Below are 20,208 nucleotides of genomic sequence, written 5' to 3'. Positions count from 1 at the left end.
GTACCTGGCCACCTGTGTGCTTAGGATGTCTGGGTTCCAACTGCCTAAGCAAATCTTCTTTGCTCCATTCACAAGGCACTCAAATGACAGGAGGACCAAGGCTTATCTAAAACGAAGAAATTGACTTGAAGAAATTTCCTATGAAGAGATGCAATCCTTCAGGAATCCCCATTGGCAAGAGGATGTGCAGAAAAGAATCTGAGAGAGGAATATCAGCAACCTTGAGTCAAAGGACTGGTTCCACCTCCCAAAAACGCCTGTCAAATGTATAGTTGGAGATGCAGCTGGAGGATCTGGCTCATCAACCACGCAAGGACCCAGAAAACCCATGACCAGTGACCAGGCATTTCATAGGTGGGCAGTCATACTTGTTAGCAAGGGATTGCCAGTGAATCTATTCAGAGGACATGGTGCCTTTTTAATGAGACTCTTATCATATAGAGCAGTCCTGTGTGAGTTCTCACCTGCCTCATGATCATTATTGAAACTCTTCAGTAAAATCTCTAATTGAGGAGAAATAGTCATGTGTTTACTAAAAAACATTTGTTTCACTCAAGAAGCAATGTCATGCTCAGAAAATCAATCAATTTAAAATATTTTATGAAAGACATAACGTATGTTTTAAAATATAAGGCAGTACTATCAGAAAACAATACTTTTCTGCTGACATCACTTCAAACTTGAAATTCTGCAAGGACCTTCCCATGGTCAGAGTATTGAGGACAGGAATTGGGAGGGCATGTTGAAGCTGTACCGGACATTGGTTAGGCTGCTGTTGGAATATTGCATGCAATTCTGGTCTCCTTCCTAACAGAAAGATGTTGTGAAACTTGAAAGGGAGCACTAAAACTGTGTTGAAATATCATTGGAACTCAGCTAAACCATCCTTATTGTTAACCGTTGCAATTTGAGTAAAACAGTGTTTTCCTATTAAGTCTGGGTGTTGTCTTGACTGTATACTTCAGTCATTTTTTTTTTGAAAAAAATCTGTGTTGTAGTGCTTAGACTGAGTGGTGATACAGCAGGATTTCTCTCCTGTTATCTTGCTATCCTGTTGAATCCTCAATTGCCATTTTTGACTACATTCACAAATCAATGTGGTAACATTCTTATCCCTAGATCATTTACATTAATATTATCCTGCATATTTTCTAACACCCTATCAGGGTTGTTAGGTGAGCTATTTACTTTAGAACAACACCAAAGAAAACAAACCATGGTTTGCTTACAGAATGAGTCTGGTGTCTTCTCACAGAGCCTGTATAAAATCTGTAGATGGAAAGAGATGAAATTATGGTGTGTATAATAGAATTATGGGTTGAATCTTAACCCAAAATAGGATAAGTGAAGAGTTTCTCTCCATGAGGCTTAGTGAGGTTTCTCGCTCAGTTATTCCAAACACTCCTCATGTTAACCATTTAACCACACCCTGATTGTCCTCTTTTCCTACTCATAGGTGGAAGTCCTGTCCAGGATTCCTGACACTGTATTTAAAAGGTCATTGTGCACCTGGTCAAGCATTTTTAGTCTCCGCTGCCCTGTTTGATTTATTTGGCTCAGATATGGTAGGTAAGGGAAATTGGACAGATGCAGAGGAGTGACATCCTCTTACTCAAGGACTGGCAGAGGAGTTTAGTGACACCAGTCCCTGTCAGGCTGGTTCAAATCCATAAAGCATGGATTCTGCCCCTATATTTCTTAACAGTTTTATTCTAATTAGGTCTTGCTGTCCTTCAGCTCACTCCATTATTGATTCTATTACAGCCATCAAAAGTCTTGTCCTATTGCCTATTCTTGAGGAAACTAGGATGAGTATCAATGAGACAAAAGTGAGGACTGCAGATGCTGGAAACCAGAGTTTAGATTAGAGTGGTGCTGGAAAAGCACAGCAGGTCAGGCAGCATCTGAGGAGCAGGAAAATCGACGTTTCAGGCAAAAGCCCTTCATCAGGAATGGAGGCAGGGAGCCTCCAGGGTGGAGAAATAGGTCGGGGTGGGGGGGGTTGGGGGCGGAGAAGGTAGCAAAGAGTACAATAGGTGAATGGGAGTGGGGATGTTAATTGCTATGCTGTTGGACTTTACCTGCAAGACTGAATGTGGCCAGCACCCTGGCTTGAGATTGGGCATTACCTTTTGACTGACTGTAGTGGCACCCTCTGACAGAATGTTGTCCCTCTTAATGGATGAAGAATTTCTCCCCTTAGACTTCAAACATGGTTGTTTACTTAAGCACATGTAGTAGTTTGCCACGCAGACTGTTGGCATATGCTGTCATGAGCTGCTGATATAGCACAGTGCCATACACCAACAGTGTCCATTCTCTTTACTGATCAGTGCTGGCAACCATGACAAGCAGTCTAGATTAGAGCAGTGCTGGAAAAACACAGCAGGTCAGGCAGCATCCGAGAATCTCACTTTTGTCTAGTTGATTTTAACCTTACTGCGAATCCTCTTGCAAGGATGCCCTACCTGAAGAAGTTCTCCTTCTCTCTCCACAAGAATCTCGTTGAGTCTCTCTCTCTCTCTCTCTCTCTCTCTCTCTCTCTCTCTCTCTCTCTCTCTCTCTCTCTCTCTCTCTCTCTCTCTCTCTCTCTCTCTCACTGAAACCCCCTAGGTCATCTCCTCTGCCCTGAAGCTCTTCAACCATGTACTGAAACAGACCCACTACCACAGCCACATCTGCTTCCTCAGTGCTTGCCTCCTCAGCCAACTGATCCCACATGGACTCCTGACTACATTCAAACCAGCACAGTTTGGACCCAAACATCCTCGGATGCTGCCTGACCTGCTGTGCTTTTCCAGTACCACTCTAAGCTAGACTCTGGTTTCCAGCATCGGCAGTCCTCACTTTTACCAACCATGACAAGCAACCTAGTTTTCTGTGTGTAAAATAGCAAGGGAAGGTTGAGGTGTGACATGTGTTTCAAGTAATTGCAAACTGCAGGAAAACTAAGGACACAAGCTGACAGCTCAGCGATGCATTTGTTCTCTCCAGATAGGAGAAAGCATGCCTGTCAGCAGCAGTGCAATGTAAGGTGCCATTGAGCTCCAAAAGGCAGTTTTGAAGTGCTGATTATATTAGAAGTTTGTCCAAGATGTGCCACGATGGTGTGGTGAGACTGGTATTTTGATACTGACCTTGGTGTTTGGAGGTTGCAGATGGTCACTCCCCATGGAATATGCTGTGTGATGTGAGGGAATGAAGTGCCAGATGGAGGCCTTGAGATGGTACTAGAAAATCACAACTGCTAGGTAGCTCCTCTGGTGACTTGGCAGTTGTCACTGCCCAGTTTCTCACCAGTACCTGGGAGGAGCAACCTGTATACAAATAAGGCAAGATTGCATTGTTTACCAATGTTGATACATGCAAAATGGCCTTTAAGCTTATTAGCAAGATTCTCATCTAGCCTTTGAAACCTTAAAGGAAAATTTGGGCATTTTTATTTTCTGTTGAAAATATCATTCTTCTTTACTCTATATCCTATCTTTCTTGCCATTGCACAATGTTGAGATGCTAGGAAAACCCAATCCATGGAACCTTTTACATTTGTAGTCCCCACTTAAATATCCAGAAATATCAGGGTTAGGTACAGTTAAAATAAACAAAAAGCAAAGCTTACTCTTTTGTTTCAGTTCCAGTCTGAGAAAAATCATCCCAACTACTACTATTTCCTACACCAATGTCATTTTTTTTAGAAGTATGTAAACACTATTTTGTTTCTTTTTGGTTTGTCCCCTCACACTCTATGCTAGAACAAAACATGGTTTTGTGCACTCCAGAGTTGTTATATTTGCTTGAAGTTGGCTCAATGGGTATTTGCACCACTTTCATGTGTGAGAGGTTGTGACCTGTAATCTTAATTAGTGTCATTTCTAGTTCTGTGGTTGCAATGTTACCCCAGGCAGAAAGTTGAGATTTGGACCCTACTCCAAATAGCTAAGCACAAAATCCAGTGCTACACTGTTATAATGTGTAGCATTCAAGATGTTCAATAGAGGACCCCACACTCTCTCTCACGCTCACCCTTGCCCTTTTCCATGAACCTGTTTCAGCAAGAGGCAGTGGAGTTGTCCCTTGTGCTCTGGTCAGAATTATCCCTTGTGCTCTGTATGTATCCCTCAACAAACTTCCATAAAACAGATGATCTAGTCAAAATTGCAATGCTGGTTTGCATCTTGTGTACAAATTGGCTGCTGCAAATCTGCATAACTGTAGAATTACTTAAAAAAATATTTAAAGCACTTTGCAACATCCTGACACTGAAAGGCACTGTACAAATGCATGTTATCCTTCATTTTCCTGTTCCATGTGTCCAGTGCTTGTAAGATCTCCTCATTAAGTGGCAGTTGTGATACTGAGCATGAGTATAAATTCCAGCATGACAGTTTATAGTTGAGTTCACTAACTCCGCTAACACCAGGAAAATGCCATTAAAAGCTTACTAGCTTGTCATATAAACTCAACTCTGTTTCTTTCCAGCATAGGGGCCTGCTATTCCTTTATGCTTTTGCCCACACATGCCTTTAGCTTCAAAATATGATATTGACTTTTCTGAAACTTTCTGTTGAAACATTCTGTTGAAAAAGAAAATTCAAGCAAGCTGCTAATATCAGCTCTCACAACTAGGCAATGTCAAGAAATGTAGCTTTTGCAGAATTGTTCACAAGAACCAATTTAGAAGAAGAATGGTCACATGAACAAGATATTAGGGCACTACCCAAAAAGAGGAATCAGCAGAGAAAAATGAAAAATCAGGACAAAGCAACAAGACCCAAGGCAATATATGTTCTTGGAACTGAATTTGTAACATTTTGAGTGAAGTTACGTAAAGTTTGCATGAATTGTTTGAGTTTATAACAACTTAAAGTAAGAATGATTTTCAGCAAAAAATTACTCTAGACATTCATGTGCAGCAATTGTGGCAAATTGACCTTTTTCTTTTCCCGTACAGTGGTGTTATCATAACCCTTTGTACCAGCCCAGAACTACACTTCTATTCTGTTTCCATCAAGAAAACAGTAATCTGTTTCAGGTGTCGCCCTCAAGAGAGAGCGTCATACTACACACGCAATTCAACATGTCCATTCCATGCACTGTAGTGTGCAGACTTCCCTCTCTGTGATGCTCTCCATTTAATTTCCTACATGTTTCTTGTCTTCTTTCATGTCTTCCACCACATATATGCTAATCCAAGTTCTTACTGAATAAAGATGGCAGTATCTGCCTCCTCCCAACACCCTAGCCTTTGCACCTTTTATTAGCATGTTAGTGATGTTAACTCTTCTAATTTCCGTTACAATCAAAAACATTAGATATTGTAGTTACAATAAAGTTTGCAAGCTCTGACTCATCATCCTTTTTAACTATTTATTAGTCTTCTCTTTCAGGATGTATAGTCTTATACTTTTTTTTTATGGCTTAGAAACCACCGCTGTCATGAACTTGTGTGGTTGCAAATGTATCATTATGCTTGACTTGCCTTTTAAATAGAAATAGACATTAAACCTTTGGCACTAGGATTGCATGCAGAATGTGTTGCCATTACCAATGTAAACACCCATTATTCCCTGTTTATTAGCATGTTCAAAGTGAACTTTAATTGTGACAGATTCTGTATTGCTGTTAATACAGCAATATGTCACAGAATTCTAGAATTTTAACTAAAATCACGCCATTGTAATCTACTAAAACAGTGCTTCCCAAACCTTTTCCCATAATACCCCACTTGAAGGCTTGAACATTATCGCTGCCCCTTAGTTTTCACAAAGGGGTTGTAGGGGGAGTGAATATCTGAGAGTTGGGAGGAAATGGTGATGGTGCTCTGAAAGCGATTGCTACTTCAAATCCCAACAGCAAAATGTCAGCGCTTAATTCCACTTGAGATTCTAGGCCTCACTTTGGAAACTCTTGCACTAGAATTCACAGTAAACCCATGTAGAATATTGGTTAGACAAGACCTAAGTCTACTGTAGGAGCAAGTTACTGCAGATGCTGGAATCTACTGAAAACAACAAACGTTGGATTCAAAAAACATTAGCTTGCTCTCTTTCCATGGATGCTGTCTGACACACTGATCTCCAACATTTGCTGTTTTCACTAAGACTAACATGATCAGTTCGGGACCTTCATGTTACAAAAAGGCATTGTAAACACTAGAGAAGTAGCAAAAAATATTTGCCAAAAAGGTACCAGAACTGAGAAGTTATAACAACCAGAAAAGACTGAACTCAAAGAGAGTTTTGTGAAAGGATTCGTAGGGTAGATGCAGAGATGATGTTTAGAATGTGTTTAAAACTAGGTATTATGTATACAATAGTTTCAATTTTTTTTAAAAAAGTTCCTTTATGCGGAGTGTGCTGAGAACATTGAACTTGCTATACTGTGGAATGGGTGATGTGAGCATATTACAGGGTAGACATAATTATTGTAGAGATGAATACTGGGGTGGGTAACAAGAATGATGCTGGGCCTTATATAATTGCAGCTTTGAGGAAGAATTGAATAGGCTAAGGTTACAGCAGAAGGGACTGAGGGGTGACTTAATTAAGGTTTACAAATTAACAAGGGGCTCGTAATGAGTCAACAGACAATATCTATTTCCTCTAATAGAGAGGTTAATTAACAAGAGGCACAGAGGATTAGTGGGCCATGAAAAAACAATTTTTTTCATCCAGAGAATGCTGTGTAACTGGAATTCACTGCCCAGTTTGGTGTTGAGGTGGAAATCCTCACTCATGTAAAAGGAACATGCACAACTATGGACACATGCTAGAATGTGCGATTGGAATGGCTTATTCTGCCAATCAGATTTAGCCTCATTGCTGAATTGCTACTTTCTATGCTCCTAACTTTTCTATCTATGATTTATAATTTATAGATGTGTTTGAGAAGGTCCATTAGTACATGAAGGAGAAAGGAATAGAAGAATATGTTGGTATTTTGCAATTCAGTAATTTGAAATGAGCCTCATATGAAACATTAACACTGGCTTGAGCCAAGTGACCTATTTTTGTTTAGTAAATAATCCTCATTTTCTGATCAAGATAAGAAGTCCTAATAAATAAAGGGCCCACTTGCCTTCCTCCAAATATTTCTGAGTAATCCTCTAATAGAGGTTTCATCATGTCTGACCCTGCGGGATTTCTCCTATGGAGCAATACGAGATAATACAAACAGTAAGCACACATCCCTTTTATGGCAAAGGCTGCTGTATTTTGAGTGTAAAGTTGTATTTAGATTAGATTAGATTACATAGTGTGGAAACAGGCCCTACGGCCCAACAAGTCCACACCGACCCTCCAAAGAGCAATCCACCCAGACCCATTCCTCTACATCTAACACTACAGGCAATTTAGCAAGGCCAATTCACCTAACCTGCACATTTTTGGACTGTGGGAGGAAACCGGCGCACCCGGAGGAAACCCACGCAGACACTGGGAGAATGTGCAAACTCCACGCACAGCTGCCTGAGGCAGGAATTGAACCTGGGTCTCTGGCGCTGTGAGGCAGCAGTGCTAACCACTGTGCCACCGTGCCATATTAGGATGAGCATGTGCATGGATGAATGGGTGAATATATAGTTGTGTAAATTTGTAGGTTGAGTGAAATAAGTGGGTAAAGAGGAAGAGTGATAGGATGGTTTTGGGTGTCTTGGTAAGTAAAATGGTGAGGTTGGGTTAGGTCAGGAGATTGGGGAAGTGTTTTAGATGTTAATGGGGAGTTGGTGAGGTGTCACGTTTGGTCTTGTTACCCAGGAAATTTCAACCAATCTAACATTTCTTGGGTTACAAACCAGGTAAGTAAAATGGGAAATATCTGAGAAGTCCACCTTCTCAGGTACCAGACTGGTTAATGGCCCAGTGACAGTTTAAACATCCCAAGGAATCCGCACATATTTATTGTGTCAGGACCTCTGAGAGGTCTTGATGTGTATATTGGGGACCTCATCCAGTCTCCGGTTATACAAATTTGAAACTAATAGCTGCCAGTTTTCATCCAAAATTCTCTTCATATCCATAAATGCTCATTATACAATTCTGAAATGCATAAAAGTACACACCTTAGGGACTTTTAAATATAATTTACTGTAGCTCATCCGGTCAAAGAAATTGCATTGTTGACCATTCATATTTTTACTTTACATTTTTCTGATGGTGCACTGGTCTTTTATTCTTTTTATGCTCTAAGACTGTGTATTTCTCTTTTGTGTACAGTAATAACCATGGTGGGGTTAAACAGTTAAAGGAGTGAATAGCAGAATTTTATTGGTGGTGACAGTATCCTTTAGATGGAACTATAAAACACTATCTCTCCTTTTGGATGTACATAAAGATCTCACGGCAATATCACAATATCTAGCGTGGAGATGATCCCTGAACTGAAGTTACGAAAGCGCACCTGATCATTGTCATTTGATTCTCAAGGAGCTTGCTGTACGCAAATTAGTTGCAATGTTGATTGCACTTCACAAAGTACGTGATTGACTTTGAACTTGGGACATGCTGAGTTAATGGAAAGCAGTATATAATTGCAAGTCTGGGACTCTTGTGACAAAGTGGTAGTATCCCACCTCTCAGCCAGGATGCCCAGTTAGAGAGCCACCTGCTCCACAGATGTATAATAACATTTCTGAACAGGTGGTTTACAAAATATCAAAACCGTAAACAAATGCTCTACCGTTCTAGTGAAATCATAGTTAATGTGATAATCCTTAATTCCATTTAAGGGTCTTGTGTGGCACAGTGATAGTGCCCCTACCTTTTGAGCCAGGAGACCAGGGTCAAGTCCCATCAGTTCCAGAGGCATGTTGCCACATTTCTGGGAGGGTTGGTTTAAATAACTGGAACTGGTTGATTGTTCATAGCTGACCCTATCACTTTCCAAATGTTCCAGGAAGCATCACTGGATAACTTGAAAAAGTTAGCATATGTTGATGATTTTTTTTCTCCCAACCAGCACAGCTCATGGAGAATGCAAGTTCAAACCAAGAATTTGGTTTTCTATGGTTGCAGTAGTGTTCTGTGTGGTTCATTTATCTATCAAGCTATAGGGGAAGCTCCAGTTTTAGTTTATTTACTTTAATCGATAAATTCCAATCACTTGTGCCAGGGGAAGTTTTTATTTTTAAGTGAAATGTACAATAGAACACAACATCTGATCATAATATGAATTCCTTAATAAATTTGTGATGATTTTCAAAGTGAAAACATATGTTGTAAACAAATGACAGCCAGCCTCTCATCTGATAATTATCAAGCTTATGCTGTGCTCCAGAACAAACAGTATGTAACAGTTACACCTCCAATTAAATTACTTGAATACTACGCTTTCTCCCCCAACCTGTGGTGCAACTGAGGCGGTTTCTTGTCTGTCGACCACTATTTGCTTTCATTTGTGCTGTTTGTGTTTTACATTTACAGATGGGTCAGGGGCTGTGGAGAGTTGTAAGGAATCAGCAGCTGCAACACAGAAGATACAGGGAGGAAGGTTATTATCCTGGGGGACATGACCGGAGACTCGCTGCAAGCCGCAAGCAGGCCCAGATTGGTATTGACATCTACCACATTCTGAGAGTTGGCAGATCGAAAGAAGAGCATGGATTTCCAGATCTGGAGCTATTGCCCCCAGAGCTTAGTTTAACCATTCTATCGTACTTGAATGCAACTGATCTTTGTCTAGCGTCATGTGTCTGGCAAGATTTGGCTAATGATGATGTCCTTTGGCAAGGGTAAGCACCATTTTTATTGTTACTCATCCATAGCTCTAGCCATATGAAAATTTAAAGCTTTGTTGCCAAAAAGTGAACACTGTGTGAAGTGCTGTACAGCAGATTAGAGTCTGCTTAATGCTTATAGTCCAAACAAGGTAAAATCTAGAAAATATCTTTATTAACCAAGAACAAAAGGTTTCTTTTTAAGTTCTGAGGTGTCCTTAACAGTAAGTAACATTGATTGCTGAGTTGTAATTGAAGGATCCTAGCTACCATATATACCAAATCTACACAACAATTTTACAACTCATAAAAATAATTAGACCATCCCAGTCATTTTAGAGGAATTTTAGCTTGAGAATTGTAATCTCATAATGTGCCAATTGCAATGTTATATCTGCCGCTTAACTGTATCTCTTGCTATTTCAGATTAATCTTTCTCATATTTAGTGAAACTATGGCTTCTGTCGAAAGGGTTAGCAGTATAAACAGACATATTATTATAATTGAATGTAATAGAATGCTACTTTCTCAAACTGTTCCTACAGTTGCCATAGAAATTATTAAAAATAGAAATGATGAAAAGGGTTATTTCCTCAGTCTAAAGATTCATTAATTGCGAACAGAAGTGCAACAGATGGTTCATGCCTAATCAGATTTAAGCTCCACAGTGCCGGAACGTTTGCAGTTGTCCATCTGATATACTCAATTTAATATTTGTGTCAAACAGGTAGTCACAACATCTATAAAGCATTTAGATTTCTACTATATCTAAATAGGTCTCACTGCCCCTGAAACACTCTGGTATCTACCTTGAATCTGAACACACAGATTTCTTCGTAGAATGTATCTTTCTGGATATTGAAGAAGGACATGATTGTGCTCTGAGACAAAGACACCAAAAGGCTCTAGAGATTGAATCTTTGGCCTGAAAGTGGAAAGTAATACAAAGTACCAGAGGGAAGCAATCCTTTTCTTTTTAAAACAACAACACAGCACAACTAATTCTAGAATATTTTAATTCAATATATAACTTGGACCTTAAAACAATAAGATAGAGGAGCAGAATTTGACCATTCAGCCTATCGTGTCTGCTCCACCATTCAATCAAGGCTGATTACGTTTCTCAACCCTATTCTTCTGCCTTATCCCCGTAACCCTTGATCCCCATACTAATCAGGAACCTACCTAATCTCTGTCTTAAATACACTCAATGACTTGGTCTTCTCAGCAGCAATGAGGTCCTCCAAATAACCACGCTCTGCCTGAAGAAAATCCTCTTCCCCACAGTTCTAAACGGTTGTCCCTTCACTTGGAATTTGTGCCCCCTGGATCTACTCTGTCCTTTCAGTGGAAACACCTCCATGTCCCCTCTATCCAGGGCTCTCTGTATTCTGTAAATTCCAGTGAGATGCCGCCCACCCAAGCATCCATACTCCATTAAGTTCAGATCCAAAGTCCTCAACTGCTCGTCATATGAAAAACCCTTCATCTCTGGAATCATTCTTATGAGCCACCTCTGGACCCCCTACAACGCAGCACATCATTCTTTGCTGTCTGTATCCAAATGTACTCTGACCAGAGCCTATACAGCTTCAACAGTACATTTCTGCTCTTGTATTCTAAGGTAAGGAGAAAATAAGAATAACTACTGGAAATAAAGCTACTCAGCAGGAACAATGCCTTGTTAGGCTAGATTGCTGTTGATATCAAGCAAACTCTAATAAGTAAGGCCACTGGTACAATAGAATAACAGATGCTTACTACACAAGAAGGCAATTCAAAAGACACTGATAAGATGCAGTTAAAGCTAAACCCAAGTGGCTGAAGAACACATGTCAGGAATGATGATTTCCTGTTGAAGTTAATAGCAGAGCCTGATCTGCTCCTTGTAGATCCTCAGCTGCTCTATAGCCGATATTTAGAAGGAGAAACCAGCGGGAGGCAGCAATCGGTAACCTTGGAGGTGTCTCCTGGTGATGGAAACAGAAGAGCCCCCTGATTTGAGCTGAAGTAAGGTGTTAGCATGACCTATGAGCAAGTCATCAGTCGAGGCTGAGAAGTGTGATGGGGTTCTGGGATGACAAAGGCTTTCTTGGGGGTTGTTGACGACGATTCCTGACCGTCCTGGTTTCAAGAAGTGCTCATGGAGCCACTTCATTTGGAAATTCAGAAGCTCTCACCTTGCTGTCCCTGCTACTGACCCCTAGAGGCTTATGTAACAGTAATGGTAAATATCAAGAATTGGACCTCTAATTGCACTATGATTTTGAGATGCTGGTGTTGGACTGGCACATACCAAGTTAAAAATCGCACACCACCAGGTTATAGTCCAACAGGTTTAATTGGAAGCACACGAGCCCTCGGAGCGACGCTCCTTCGTCAGATGATAGTGGAGGGCTCAATCCCAACACACAGATTTTGCTATAAATTCTGTGCGTTAGGATTGAGCCCTCCACTATCACCTGATGAAGGAACGTCGCTCCGAAAGCTAATGTGCTTCCAATTAAACCTGTTGGACTATAACCTGGTGTTGTATGATTTTTAACTAATTGCGCTATGGAAGCATAGAATCCTTACAATGTGAAAACAGGCCATTCTGTCCACCAGGTCCACACCAATCCTGGAAAGAGTATCCCACCCACACCCACTGCATTGCTATAACTTTGCATTTCCCATGGCTAATCTACCCAAACTACACATTCCTGGATGCTATTGACAATTTTTAGCATGGCCAGTTCACCTAACCTGCACATCTTTGGACTGTGGGAGGAAACTGGAGTACCCAGAAGAAAGCCACGCAGACACAGGAAGAATGGGCAAATTCCCCACAGTTGCCCAAAGTTGGAATCAAACCCAGGTCACTGGCACCGTGAGACTGCAGTGCTAACCACTATTCCTGTAACTAATTATCACTCTAATCTTAACCTCATGCTCTGATATCTGCCATTGGAATAAAATGCTTTGGATACATGGCGGGTTGGATCATATTGCAGGTATTTCACTTTTTAAATGTTCCTGACATATGCCATGGAGGCAATAATATCAAGGCCATTTCTTTGCATGCTAACCCATTCAAAACCTATCCTCTGTTGCATAATTAAAATTGGACGCAGTCTGTTCTGGCTTCAGTGAAGTGGTCCAAAACTGCTGTTTACCAGGCTATTAAATTTTAAAAGTCCATGTTACTGAACATGTGATGGAAAATTTCACCCTTTGAGGATTTTCTTCAATAATTTGAAATGGACAAATTAAAATTCATGAATTGAAAATTAAGCATTTCAAACAATCTATTTGGTTTAGACTGCACTTTTGATATTCACAAGTAAGGCAAATAATTTCGTACAAATAGATAAGCTTTACAGATAATTTAAAGTTTCACTCACATTTTTATTTTGGCACATTACGTTTGTAGTATTCCTAAAATGATACAACCAGAATTGTTATGTTTCCATTTTTAATCCAAAGTAGCTTTAAGCAGAATTCAGTGGTTTATGTCAAATATTATGCATTGTGGTAATGAAAATTTTTTCATGAAATCTATGATTATTACATAGATTTCTATCAAATTTTAATGAAGATCCATTAAATTGTTGTTTCAATATATTAGCATTTAATCTGTACAAATTATGAGAGAACTGTTTCATAAAACAAAATAATAATGATTACTGAAAGTCAAGTGTTGATAAACTATCAACAGATGGCATGGATTTTGTTTCAGGTTGTGTAAATCCACCTGGGGTCACTGTTCCATTTACTATAGAGACCATCCTTCAAATTTTAGCTACAGGAAACTCTACCTGCAACTTGATGAAGGCAGCCTTACGTTCAATGCTAATCCTCATGAGGTAATTTAATGTTGCATGCTTTTGTTGCAAGATAATGTAAAACTTCAACTGTGTTATTTGTAAAGATATTTATCTTTAGTTGTGGACACAATGAACCATCAGGACTTCACTGGTTTCCAGCTAATCTGTTATCTAAGCATTAAATAGCTGCAGACATGCATTCCCTGTCATCCAAAAAATCTTCCCCAAGGATCTGCATGTGTTCTGACAAGTGGTCTGTGGACCCTTCTGGTGGATGGCATCAAAAGGTAATGAATTGGTAAGTGGAGCCAGGGGATGCATGAATACTCCTCCCTTAATTCATTGCAGTGTGAAATACTGTTCTGCTGCACTCCCACTCAACCCCATCTCGTTCAAGTATTCTGATTGTGCCCCTGAAATGCGTTTAAGCTCTTTTAAAAATATATAAATATTCCCCAATTATGCAGTTTAGAGCGTAAAATTCTCATTCCTTCAAATGAGGAATGGAGCAAAATAGTGTTCTTGGGATTTAAATATTCATTAACACCATATGGAGCTTTCAGATATTCATAATTTTTTACCTCAGGAATAGTGAAAAATAGAATTGTTATAACGCATTACATATCTGGATAAATTGAGCTGATTGGCCAAAAGGTAAAAGATGATGGACTTTTGGTGCGTCCTCTCTGTGCTGTATATGTATTGCTCCCTCTATAGGTGAGAAGTATGCATTTGGAGCCATAACCCTCAGTAAACTTGTGCTAGTGAGGATGCTTGTGGCACAGCAAGTGTCCCTACCTCTGAGTTAGAATACCCAGGTTCAAGTCTCACCTGCTCCAAGGTGTGTCATAATATCCCTGTACAGGCTAATTTAAAAATACGTAGACTTGTGCAGGTCTCGATTTGAAATTAGTGTTGACTAAACAATAGCTTGCTTTAGGCCTACAAGCCATAGTCAGCACTTCACTATCAGCTGCAGTTTTGCACCTTATTTCCATCACACTCTCAAATGTGAAGCAAAAGCAGCTCTTTCAGATTAGGCAAAGTACTAAATAAATAAACATCGAGAATGGTGGACACACTCTGGCCGTGTCAGTGGAGAGCAAAACAGTTAATGTATCAAGTCTGGATCACTCCCCTTCAAAACAAAATAAAGAAAATCATATTGAGGTCTACAAGCCCAATAATTTCCACCCTTTCTCAAACACTACCTGCAAACCACACCACCTCATGACAAAAGATAAAACATGAGAAAATTGAAACAGTTGGAAGCGCTGCATTTCTAGCCAGTTCAACCACTAGTTGGAGCTTCATGTGCGTGTTCTTTAAATTGGCATTTCAACTCCCATCCTGTAGCTGTTTTGCGTCAGCTTTGATCACAACAAAATTGCTGAACTCACCAAAATCATTCTACAGTGATATAATTTGGCTGATCCTTGTATTGACCAGGCATAAAGAAAGGTGGGTCTTTCATCAGGGCGCTTGTGGCCCTGCCTCTGGGTCAGGAAGCTCGTGATAATCCGAACAATTGCAATGAGTGACTCAACTATGTGGGAATCAGGCAGAGGGGTGGTGAAGAGACAGGATACTCTCCATTGGTTAGATCCTTTCCAACACAAAGAAAGATGGTTATGTTTGTTGGAGGTCAAGTTGTTTCAAAAGCAGGATATAGCTCAATTACATTACGATCACTGAATCTCCCACTATACGAAATCCTGGAGGTTATCACTGACTAGAAACTGAAATGGAGTAAAATTAATTCAGCAGACAAAGTTATAAAAATTGCCTATTCAACTGTTTCATCAAGAGGAACAGTGGAATAATGGGAAACTCCAGAAATTCTGGAATAGCATAAGTAATGATGTTACTAACTCCATAACTTACTTCGACTTTCTAATCGGGCCTTTTGAAGTTGGAGGTTAGTGCAACATTAGTGGTGCAAATTTCTAATCCACAATTATGAGATGCTTTTAGTAAGCCCAACGTCTGCAACTGCATAAGGCGGATAGATTACAAAAACTATTTATAAAGCTAGCACCATGTCTCCAACAAATTTCCTTGGCTGTGAATTTGGGATTTTCCAGGGCGTCCACATTGCTGTGCAAGTTTCCCATCAATGGGAAAAACTTTGAGCTGTGTAAAAGGGTGCAGAAACAGGCTCATTTCACCTTTTGGTTAATTTCTGTCCAGCTATACCTGGCTCCCACTGCTGCCATAGGAAGTAACTTCTAGAGCTAGAAAATGATGCATTGTGCTAATTAATCAGGAAGAATTTAAACTTATCCAATCAGACTGATGAGCCACTTGAATGTGGGTATGCCATTTCCAAAGTGTGGCTGTTATGACATTGAGGTTTACTAAAGAGTGTTGAATTAGATTTTCTTCACGCTCCTTATTGCAGTTGTTGATGTAGCAGAAAGCTTTGAACCTAGGCTTTCTGGTTTTATTGCTACCACTGCACCAGGTTAAGAGCAGAAGAAAATTTGTTATTTTGACCAAGTCAGAATTTTATTATGTGATTTTATATTAATTTATATTTCGCATTTCTGACTTGGTCTTCCTTGCGAATGATATTTTCATCACTCCCACAGCTTAGAAGCCATCATGGTCCACAGAGAATTTGATAAGCTTCTTCATCCACGCATCTGTTTCTGCGGTGTTAAATCTACCAGTGATAATAAATGAACATATGAAAGGCTTTTCTTGGGGTTAACTCCAAGGCAACTTGTAAGCTTTCCATAATCTTCTTGATCTGAACATGGAACCTAAAGATGATCAGTATTAAAGTTCCAATACATAAGCAAACAGCCATCAGTACATAAACTTGCAGATCCCACCTGTGCACTTTGCTATTTAAATTTGATTTATAGACATTGCTGAAAAATAATATCACTGCTTTTGCAGAGTATTTATTGATCATCTTAAGAGAAATATATGTTTATAATGTTTAAATGCATATCACAAAATATCTATTTCCTTATAGGGAATGGACTACATTTTTCACAAAGGCATACTGGACAATGTTCCGAAGGAAATTGCAAAGTTTATTTTCTACACAAGAACACTAAATTGGAAGAAACTTCGAATTTATTTAGATGACAGGTAACATGATTGTAAATATATCTGATCCCAAACCAGAATTGGGAACAATAACTCGTGTTTACACAATGCTTTTTACATAATGAAACGTCTCGAGGAACATTATAAAAGGAAGTATGTCAGTGAGCCACACAAGGAGATCTTAGTTCAGATGATGAAAAGCTTGGTCAAAGAACTAGAATTTAAGGAAGGAAGCAAGCAGATTGAAAGGTGTCAGGAAAGTATTCCAGAACTAAAATTCTAGGCAGCTGAATACATGACCAACAATGATCGTACAATTATACTTGGGAATGCATGAGAGGCCACAATTTGAAGAGCATTGGTGGGGCTAGGAGATGGGAAGGGGCAAGACCATTTAGGGATTTAAAAACAAGACTGACTGCTAAAGTCAAAAGCGAGCTGACATATTTAAAGAACACAGGGTGATGGTAAAATAAGACTGGCTGCAGGTTATGCCATGGACAACAATGTTTTTGTATGATCTATAATTTGCAACAATTCATTGTAGGAGAATTGCTGGGAGTACATTGGAATTGTGGAGTTTAGAAATGATAATTGCATAATTGATCATTTTAGCAGCTGATGAGCTGAGAAGCAGCAAAATTGGACCATACACCAGTGGATACAGGTGTAATTAACAATGTAATGAGGAATGGGATTTGCATTTGATCAGGATATATATGTGACTCTTTTACCAAACTGTTCGCTGTTACCTGCTGTCTGAAATTCCCTAGCAAGTCATCCAGTCATAGCCAGCTACTGCATTGAAGTGGTTCAAGATTGAGGCCCCTCACCACATTCTCAGCAATTTGTGATGAGCAACAAATGGGAGCCTTGTACTTTGGGAGTCACGTCCCATAACTAAATCTTTAAAAAGACAAATTGAAGCAGAGCTAATTTTAGAAGATGAAATTATGAGGGAAAAACTAAGAAAGATATGCTGGTCATCCTTCACAGCATTTACAAGAGCAAGGCGGTGCGATGGATAGCAGTGATAGGAAGGGAGAAAAGTCGCAGATACAGTCACATAGATGCATTAACTCCAGGAAAGATAAGAGAGGTAGGCAGGCAGTGCAGGAGTTTTCTGTGGTTATCCCCATTTCAAACAAGTATGTTGTTTTGGAGTATGTAGGGGGTGATGGATTCTCAGGGGAATATCGCGCGAACAGCCAAGTTTCTGGTATTGAGACTGGCTGTAATGCAATTAAGGGTACGTCAAGTCCCAAAAGATCAGTTGCATTAGGGGACTGTCTAGTCCAGATGTTTCTGTGGCCAGCAGTAAAAAAATCAGAATGATGTGTTGCCTCCTTGGTGCAGAATGTTCTCGGTGGGGGGGGGAGGCAGCAGGAGGTCATTGTACATATTGGAACCAACAGCATAGGAAGTGAAAAGGATGAGATTCTGAAGGGAGAATATAGAGAGTTAGGCAGGAATTTAAAAAGGAGGTCCTCGACAGTAGTAATATCTGAATTACTCCTAGTGCTACGGGCTAGTGGGAGTGGGAACAGGAGGATAGAGCAGCTGAATGCATGGTTGAGGAGCTGGTGTATGGGAGAAGGATTCACATTTTTGGATCATTGGAATCTGTTCTGGGGTAGGAGTGACCTTGTATAAGATGGATGGATTGCACCTGAACTGGATATGATTTGGGGCGGGGGGGGGGGGGGGGGGGGGGGTGCGTGGTGTGGAGCCTGGGAGATAGTGATAATAGAGATCTCTCTGAGATTGGTGCAGTTGAGAAAAGAAGCAAGTCGAATAATCAGGGCAGGCAGGGACAAAGCAGAGAACAAGGTAGGACTGATAAATTAAACTGCATTTATTTCAATACAAGAGGACTAACAGGGAAGGCAGATGAACTCAGGGCATGACTAGGAATATGGGACTGGAATATCATAGCAATTACAAAAACGTGACTCCGGGATGGACAGGACTGGCAGCTTAATGTTCCAGGATACAAATGCGACCAGAAGGACAGAAAGAGAGGTGGGTGGGGGCGGGGCAGGGGGTGGTGTTTTTGCTAAGGGATAGCATTACAGCTGTACTGAGGGAGGATATTCCCAGAAATACATCCAGGGAAAGGTAAATAAAAAACGAGATAACTGCAGATGCTGTAAATCAAGAACAGAAATTGCTGGAAAATCTCAGCAGATCTGGCAACATCTGTGGAGAAAAATCAGTTAATGTTTCAGGCTGAGTGACCCTCTTCAGAAAAAAAAAATCTTAAGTATTATGGATGTTTGGACTTGCATTTACTAAACCAGTCTGAATCACTGTGAGCCAGGTAGCAATCCGAAAACATTTTAATTTTATGTGTAAGGTCAGGATAAATAGAATTCTAAGCTGCAAATGTGTTGAACTATTTCCAGGCTGTGGCTTTCAGACATCCATTAATGAGCTGTCCACATGTGTCCATTCGGTCATGTTTTCTGAAGCTCTGATTAAATTGAAAAAAAGTGAGGCAATAGAAAGTGAGGCATAACATAAACCGAGCTTAGTACCAAAGCTGGGCATTTATAATTGTGTTTTAAAAGTGCAGGAAAACATGCACGATCTGTTTAATTAACTCCCCTTTTATAGTCCATTTAAAGATAAATTAATCTGTACATTTGCATTAGCTGACTGTAGATCATGAAAATCTCATTTGATTATTGTTGATATCAATTGTTGAAGAAAATATCTTCCATTGACAACTTTCTTGCAAATGATTTCCTGCAATTTCTTCTGAAAATCTACAGGATCTTTTAGTTTTAATCCAATTCTGTTATTTGAGCTAGATTTCTCTGTCATTATGATTCAACTTTCTGGACAAACATTCCATCTTTGTTCCATCTCGCCAGTTTTTTCACCCACATCTCTTCCTCACTGCTGGCTTTGCTGAGTGTTTAGTTCAATGATTTCTAATTCAATATTTTATCCTAGAATTCTTGTCTAAATGTTATTTTTTAGATTAGATTCCCTACAGTGTGGAAACAGGCCCTTCAGCCCAACAAGTCCACACCGACCCTCCGAAGAGTAACCCACCCAGATCCATTTCCCTCTGACTAATGCACCTAGCACTATGGGCAATTTAGCATGGCCAATTCACCTAACCTGCACATCTTTGGACTGTGTGGGAGGAAACCGGAGCACCCGGAGGAAACCCACGCAGACATTGGGAGAATGTGCAAACTCCACACAGAGAGTTGCCCAAGGCAGGAATTGAACCCGGGTCCCTGGCGCTGTGAGGCAGCAGTGCTAACCACTGAGCCACTGTTGATAGTGAATTGGAAATAGCGTCATTGCTCTCAGAGACACTGCATAAAATTTGATTCTATTCTTGCCGGTCATACTAATTGAACACCAAAAGGGAGAAGCAATCCTGATTGGTTTTCAAACTGGACTCTGAGGCGCTTTTGTCACATCCCAACCACTGGCTATCTCTGCGCATGGGACTGAATGTGGAAACTTCTTGTATGGTACAGTACTTAACTAGATAAACTAATTGGAACTTCCATTGGTGTTAAGTGAACTGGTATGGTATACTCTGGGAAGTTATTTGTCTTACCACATTTTTTTTAGATTTTCAGCTTATTGTGTAATGCTGCTACGCTG

The 20,208-nt window shown here is 40.1% G+C and overlaps 1 protein-coding gene across 3 annotated transcripts in view; it reads left to right on the top strand.

The window, feature by feature from the left end:
- fbxo8 (F-box protein 8) overlaps positions 1 to 20,208 on the top strand; it is a 58,514-nt gene that overhangs the window by 22,589 nt on the left and 15,717 nt on the right. For all 3 annotated transcript variants that reach the window (XM_072594568.1, XM_072594569.1, XM_072594570.1), the window contains 3 exons: positions 9,420 to 9,727; positions 13,431 to 13,557; positions 16,502 to 16,620. In XM_072594568.1, the coding sequence (XP_072450669.1) occupies positions 9,420 to 9,727; positions 13,431 to 13,557; positions 16,502 to 16,620 (554 nt within the window). The remainder of the gene's footprint in view (positions 1 to 9,419; positions 9,728 to 13,430; positions 13,558 to 16,501; positions 16,621 to 20,208) is intronic.

The sequence above is a fragment of the Chiloscyllium punctatum genome, chromosome 2 (assembly GCF_047496795.1).
Source record: "Chiloscyllium punctatum isolate Juve2018m chromosome 2, sChiPun1.3, whole genome shotgun sequence".
Lineage (NCBI taxonomy): Eukaryota > Metazoa > Chordata > Chondrichthyes > Orectolobiformes > Hemiscylliidae > Chiloscyllium > Chiloscyllium punctatum.
This window is presented reverse-complemented; position numbering and strand designations above follow the sequence as displayed.